Below are 6,786 nucleotides of genomic sequence, written 5' to 3'. Positions count from 1 at the left end.
TCTTACAGTGAAGAGTTTTTAACTCTAATTGTTTCTCTGCTTGTTTAATTCCACTTTAGTGCCCATACCTTTAGAGAAGTAACACTGTGCCAGACAGAACAGCTGAGCGCTTATGACTGTAGATACATAGAATATATGAAATAATTTGTGTTTGTTTGTTTTTAAGCCTACGCTTTTTCCCTGATTTTAGGCAGCAAGTGCTCGCCAACCTATAAGGAGAGCTGACAGAAACTGCCATCTTTCTCTGTTTTTCCCCTCATGGCCAATACCTCCACGCGCTGGTCGCGTTTATTATTCACTTTACTGTACTCTTTATTTTTCACTCTACTGTACTCTCCGTGTATGTATTTATTAAGCGAACTACTCTGCAGCAGTTGGAGGCCACCAGGGCTCCAGCAGCGTGCCACCAGAGCCGGCCCAAGCCGCTTCGCCCCACCGGGGCCCACAAAAGCCCACTGATGGCGGCCCGTTCCGAGGCGTATGGCCGGATTTACATTTACAAAGAGGCGGCCGATGGGGCCCCGGGGGCGGAATTGCGGCCCCCGCACACACCGGCCCGGTGCCCCACAAAGGCTGGCTCGGCCCCACACCAGGGGCAGCCACCGGCGGCGCTCCGGGGACCAACAGCCCCTCAAGGGAGCCGCGGGGAGGAGGAGAGCTACCACCGGGCCGCCCCGCTCCTCACGGCCGGCCCCGGGCCGGGGGAAGGCGGGGAAGGGAAGAAGAGAAAGGAGGGGAAGGGAGGCGAGGGGCGGGGCCGGCCGTGAGGGCGGAGCGATCGGCCGGGGGCTGCCCGGGCAACAGCTGCGGCGGGAGCCGTTTACAAACAGTGCCCTGAGCGCCAGCACCGCCGCCGAGTTCGGGCTCCGGCGGCACCGCGGGCGGCTGCCCCCGCTCCCCTCCGTCCCTCCTTGCCCCCACCTCAGGATGCCGGCCGGGGAGGCGGCTCAGGCGCAGGTGAGGGAGGGCTGAGGGTCGGCTGCAGTGAGGGGGGGGGCTCCCGTCCGGACCCCCCCCCAATCCCCTTGTGTTCCCCCCCCCCCCCCACTCAACCGCTCACGGGAGGGGAGCCGCAGCCCCTTCCCCGCGGGGCGGGTCCCCTGTGGTGGAGGGAGGTGGTGGTGGTGGTGGTGGGGGGCAGCACCTCTGCAGGGGGGTCCCCGCTTTGTGAGGGGCTGGGGGGGCCCCCTCGCGGCTGTCCCGGAGCCTGGAGGGTGTGTGTGTGGAGGGGGGGGGGGCTGAGGAGGAGGAGGAGGAGGAGGAGGAGGAGGAAGGGCAGGTGAGAGGCGGCGGAGCAGCAGCAGGTAACGAGCCCCTCCCTGGGGGCGGTGGGGGGCGAGTGCAGCCCTTCCCAGCCTCCCTGCCTCCCTCCCAGCCTCTCTCCTTCCCTCCCAGCCTCCCTCCGGTGCCTCCCCGCCGTGCCCGGCTCCTTCCTTCGCCCGCCCGGGGTCGCCTCCCCCCTGCGCCCCCCGCGGCCAGGAGGTGTCCGCAGGTCCCGCTGCGGCCCCTGCCCCTTCCCTTCCTGCCTCCCCGGGGCTCTCCCAGCGCCGAGGCCGGGCTCTGGGGGCTCCTCCGGGCTCGGGGGGAGCAGGGGGCACCCGCTTCTTTGTGAGCCCGAGATGGTCCTGGAGGAAGGATTTGGAGTAAGTGGCCCATGGGGCCGGGGATGGGGGGGTTAATGAAAAGTTTATCGATCCTTTTTGCCATTTTTTTTTGTTTTCCTCTCCTAAAGGCAAAACCCTTCCTCCTAATTTCTCAGGGATCGTGTTTCTCCTTTTTTTTTTTTTTTTTTGTTGTTGTTGAAGAGGAATAGGAAGTTTAGAAAATAAATAAATAAGCCCAAACTGACTTCTTAGACAACAAAGACGTTGCCAAGCGAGGACAATAAAATTCTAGAATATCTGGTGATTGAATTTCACTCCTGCTCCGTGATACCCGCCGGACTTTCTGTTTCTGGGGGTGGGGGGGGGGTGGGTGTTTGTTTGTTTCCCACACAGAAAACCTGCAGCCAGAGTGAGCTGTGTGTGTACTCTAATGAGCCATCCCATAAACGTGCTGTGTGACTCCCAGTAAGTATCTGAATTGAAGTGTAATAGTTTTGAAGTGGCGGTGAACAACAATCTTTATGCTGTGTTATTGATCTGCTGATGAAAGGCGTTTGGAGCTGAAAAGGGTTTAGTTTAGGGTTTTTGTGTGCTTAAAGATTTTTTTTTTTTTTTAAGGCAACATTTTTTTTTCCTCTTTCTGAAATGACCTTGAGAGCTTTAAAACTCCATCAGTTTCTAGCCAGTGGGTTTGAGGGGAAGGCAGTAGCAGAAGCATCTAGTGAAAATCGAAAATAGAAATAGGAACCGAAGTAGGTGCAGTGAAATGTTTTCTTATAGAAGTATGTGAAAAGGGAAGTTTTTGTAAGAATGTGTGAAAAAGAAGAGCGGGAAATAACGCAGTTTCAGATGCAACGAGAGAGCGAGCATATCATTCTTCACATTTTATTAGGCCCTGAGCTGCAGGACTGATACGATCTGGAAGACACCGAAATAAAACGCCTAACTACAAGTTGAATAGCAGGCATTGACTTGCTGACCAGGGCTTACATGCTCGTTGCTTGGGGGGGGGGCTGGCTCTGTGTCTGCAAAGGTATCGGAGCACCGAGCTATGACAATGGCTTGCGAGCGCTTTCACGCCATGTTTTATTGCTCCTAGGAGCTCCCACTGCCTGTGGGTTTGGGAACACGGCTGAGACTTTAATTCGGGATGTCCACCCCAATGTTCAAGCGCTTCCTGGGATAACACAGAAGGACGGTTTTAAATCAGGAGGATAAGCAGCATTCTTTGGCAGAGGGGGAGGGCAGGGGGGAAAGGGTGGAGGAGGCGTTTTTTTTTTTCTTCCCCTTTAACTAGTTCTGTAACTGAGTCAATATTTTAAGATCTGTAGCAGGAATGTGGCTTTGTGATCACTGATCTTTCTGCAACACTTTTGAAACGGAGCAATACTGTAATTCCTTGTATTCGGGTTTTCTCTCTTTCGGCTCCTGCTTGCAATCAGTGTGAGTTTTCAAGTTCTGCCTTTTAAGTTTGCTAGGGTGATGAATATGAAAAGCAAATAACTTCAGAAACGCGGTTATTACAGGGATTATTGATTGGCTTGGCCTACAGCCAGCAGCTCTTCTGCCGGCACTGGAGTTGCTGATTTAAATTCTGGAGATTCTTTTAAAATATGTAAGTCTTTGTGCATCGTTAAACAATATACCGGGCTATTTAAGAACAGTAGATCAGTTTTTTAGTTAAGGTTGTTCAATTATGTCTTCATCGCTTTGGAGTTGGTTGAATGACTTGACATGAGATTAAGCACAACAAAAGAAAAGGCAGGGGAACAACAGCTGCCTGCCAGCACCAGAGCACTCGTATTCCTAGCAGTTAAGCATTTTTACCTTCTAGTATTCTGTGGTGTCAGGTTTAAACGTTAATATTTATATTCGTGTTTACAAGAACCTTAGGCATTTCTGATAACACATCAGGCGCTGAGTCCTGGGTATTCGTGTTTTGGGGTTGTTTGTCTCTTGCGTTTTTAAGAAAACTGCCTTCAGATCTGATACTAAGGAGTGAATTGATCTCATTAACTTTTCAGACAAAAGTAGCAAACAGTCCCCACTAGTTTGTACTTGTTTAGTTACTGTGTGGTAAGAACTTTAAGGTGTGTCCTTAATGGCAGCTGACGATTCTTGCTGAGAAGCCTTGTTTATTTTAGGTAGATGTTTTATACAGAATTTCCAGTGGGACGAATTACTACACTGCCTGCACTTATCCTTTCTGAAGACTGGCTGTAAGCATAAGAGAATAATTTTACCATGCTGCAATCAGTATATATATTTTTAAATTAAAGTCATTAAGTTTTACTGTGTATTTTGAGGGTTTTCCTACTTCCTTTGTTTAAACATTCTTAAACAGTGCATATCATACATGAATTTAAAACATTCATATGGCACTATTGGGCTGGATTTACATTTAAAATGAGTACCTACGTTCTTGCTGATCAAAATAGAAAAAAGGATTTCTTTAAATAAGTGGATGTTTTCTGGTTTTGAATGTGGTAAAAGGACTATATTTGTATCTTGTAAACAAAGTTTCGTATTAAGTAGTCTTTACAGAATGGCTTCCAGGCATTGGATTAGAGGGTTTTTTCCTTCATTTTAAGTGAATATTTTTTTTTCCTTTGTTTTGGTAGGGGTGGGGGGAGCAAGATTTAGCACAGGGGCTGGAAAGGGGAAGCTAATCAACTTTAGCACCTTTATCAGACTGTCTTATGAAAGGTTACTTCATTTTGGCTTCCTCTTTTATGAGATCACATTCAAAAATTCCTTTTTGAGCACTTCTAACCTTCAGAAAGTACCTTCCCCTTACTGCTATACTTTCATGTAGAACGGGATTGCTAGATTAATATCACATTTTATATGAACAGAGTGCTAAATTATTACTGTGATCAGGGGAAATAATTTCAAAAGGGGACCCTGAGTTTCCCTTGACTTTCAAAACAGTGATTACAATAAACTCTTAATTACAAACTCTCAGATTTTTGTAACTAAGAAGCTCTAGGGAAACATTAAGTAAATTTTAACTTCCCTTTGTTCTTGGGGGCTTTTTTTTGTCCTAACTCTTTCTAACCTGAATCTTGATATGGAATTCATTGTCCTTGTAAAGGATTCCATGCTCTGGATATGTAAATACACTCCCTCTTTCCTGTGTTATGAAATGTGCAACTACCACTGGCATATGGAAAGAACAGCCCTGTCCCCCCTTCTCCTCCCCAAGGTAAAATGGGCTAAGCTTTCTTTTCTTTGCAAGCAGCTGAAAGAAGAGTTTGACCTTTGAACTCCCCCTCACACTTCCACCCTGCTTTCAGGATGATTAAATAACCAAGGATATTTGCCTGTGTCTTATGCTTATTTATCTCACTTAAAATGTTCTAATACTTAACTGTTGAGGTATTGTCTTTAAATATAGCAAGATAGTACATTTCAGCTACAGCAGGGCTGCCATTTGCCAGCTCAGCCCTCTTATTTTTGAGACTCTGGATTTAGAACATCAGCATTCCAGTAAGATACTCTTTCCACATCTCATAACTACATTAATTTCAAACTACTATTTGCTTTTAATGGACTCGGGATCGTTTCTGATGACCCTTGACCCCCTACTTTTAAGGTAACTTTAGTAACCAAAAAGTTGAAAAGAGTTTTTCTTTGTGGTGCATGAATACGATCAGGGGATTCTGCTGACTACTGTATGCATGCTTTTAGAGAGATGTGACTCATACCACAAGAGATTCGTAACTGAAGACAAAAGTAAGGAAAAGGATATGACCAAGCCATGTAAGATTCTCAGTGTGTTGTATTTTAAGATTTTTTAAGAAAAGCATGCTTTTCCAAGCTAAATTTGCCTAGCTTTTTCTGTACCTCCAAACACAGGGCTTTGATTTTAAAACCAAATACAAAGATTTGGTTTTAAACATCAACTTTTTTTTTAAGTGAAATTCCCAAATCTTGTTTTATTGCTGGTAAAAACTTAAGCCAACAGGAGAAAAACATTAAAATTTCTACTGTTACAATCATATGACTTTGGTCAGGGTAGTTTATAGCTTATCATAAATCTAGCTGCTCTTGTGATTCTTCCCCTTCTTTTTCTTTTTTTCTTTTTCTTTTCTTTTGGTGTGTGTGTGTGGGGGAGGCTCAGTGGTGTGATAGGAGCTGACATCAAGTTTCAAAGTAAACCAGGGTGGGTGCTGGGAGAAGTGAGGTATAAATGCAAAAAGAGACATACTTGTTTATGTACACACAATGTCCATGAGTATGTTGCAGGAGATGGAATTAGTACTCAGACTGCCTTGAGAATTTCAAAAGAAAGTAGAAGAGGAAATGTTAAAATATGCAGGAAAATCTATGTAGATCAGTGTGACTTAGAGATTTGAGCAGAAACCTGTCCACGTATAAGTGAATAATTGACCGGGTGGTGATTTTGTATGTGCTAAAGATTTTATGTAACTAAAGTATCAAAGTCTGAGTTTGTTTATGCACAACAGGTACACTTGCATTTTTCTGTGTAATAAAGTGTAGAGCAGTTCGCCTCTGACATAAGCGACTGTAGGAAATTAAAGGCCCTTGTATCGTGCTTACGCTGATTGTGGTGGTTGGGAGCTGATTGGGTGGGACCTTTGGGGTTATGTCAGCCTCTGTTTCTTCTCTTACACAGGTAGGAAGAAGCAAATCAGACATGCTCCAAAACCTGTGATGTACATAGTTACATAGTGCATTGTTAGGAAAATGGGCATAAAGGTGGTCTGGAGAAACCGCTGCTTTTGTTTAGCTTTAGTGCTAATCTCTAACCTTTCATTAAGGCTAGTAAAATTTCATGTAAGACACTTCTGCTTGTTTCTTCTTTTCAGAAAGGTTAATTTCTTGTGGATGCTGACTCTCATTTCTAGGATAGCATGGCACCTTGAAGCCCAGTAAGGTGCACTATGCCATCTCATACATCCCTTCAGTCTAATAGTGTTGGATAATGTGATGCCAGGGAACTAAGAATCGAGTCTCCATCAGTTGGTGCTGGCCTCTGGAAGAGCTCCCACCTGCACGGAATAAAGGAGGCAGTGATTTGAAGTATCTATTTCTAGCACACTTTTATTTTAGTATCTTCAGATGTTATGCCAGGGGATGACTTGAGTAGCTGTAAATGTCTTTCCATCAGGCTGTGTACCTTTTTCCATCTTTCAGGACTGATTTTTGCTAATATATA

General features: G+C 45.8%; 1 protein-coding gene across 1 annotated transcript in view; it reads left to right on the top strand.

Annotated features, from left to right (window-relative positions):
• Positions 1-273: 273 nt before the first annotated feature.
• The window catches only part of LOC118176756 (oleosin-B6-like), a 15,577-nt gene continuing 9,064 nt past the window's right edge, over positions 274-6,786 (top strand). Inside the window, exons 1-2 of the mRNA XM_035343953.1 lie at positions 274-957; positions 1,396-1,643. Coding sequence (XP_035199844.1) covers positions 481-957; positions 1,396-1,643 — 725 coding nt within the window. The 5' untranslated portion in view covers positions 274-480. The remainder of the gene's footprint in view (positions 958-1,395; positions 1,644-6,786) is intronic.

The sequence above is a fragment of the Oxyura jamaicensis genome, chromosome 20 (genome assembly GCF_011077185.1).
Source record: "Oxyura jamaicensis isolate SHBP4307 breed ruddy duck chromosome 20, BPBGC_Ojam_1.0, whole genome shotgun sequence".
NCBI lineage: Eukaryota > Metazoa > Chordata > Aves > Anseriformes > Anatidae > Oxyura > Oxyura jamaicensis.
Note: the sequence above shows the minus strand (reverse complement) of the source record. Positions and strands in the feature narration are given on the sequence as shown.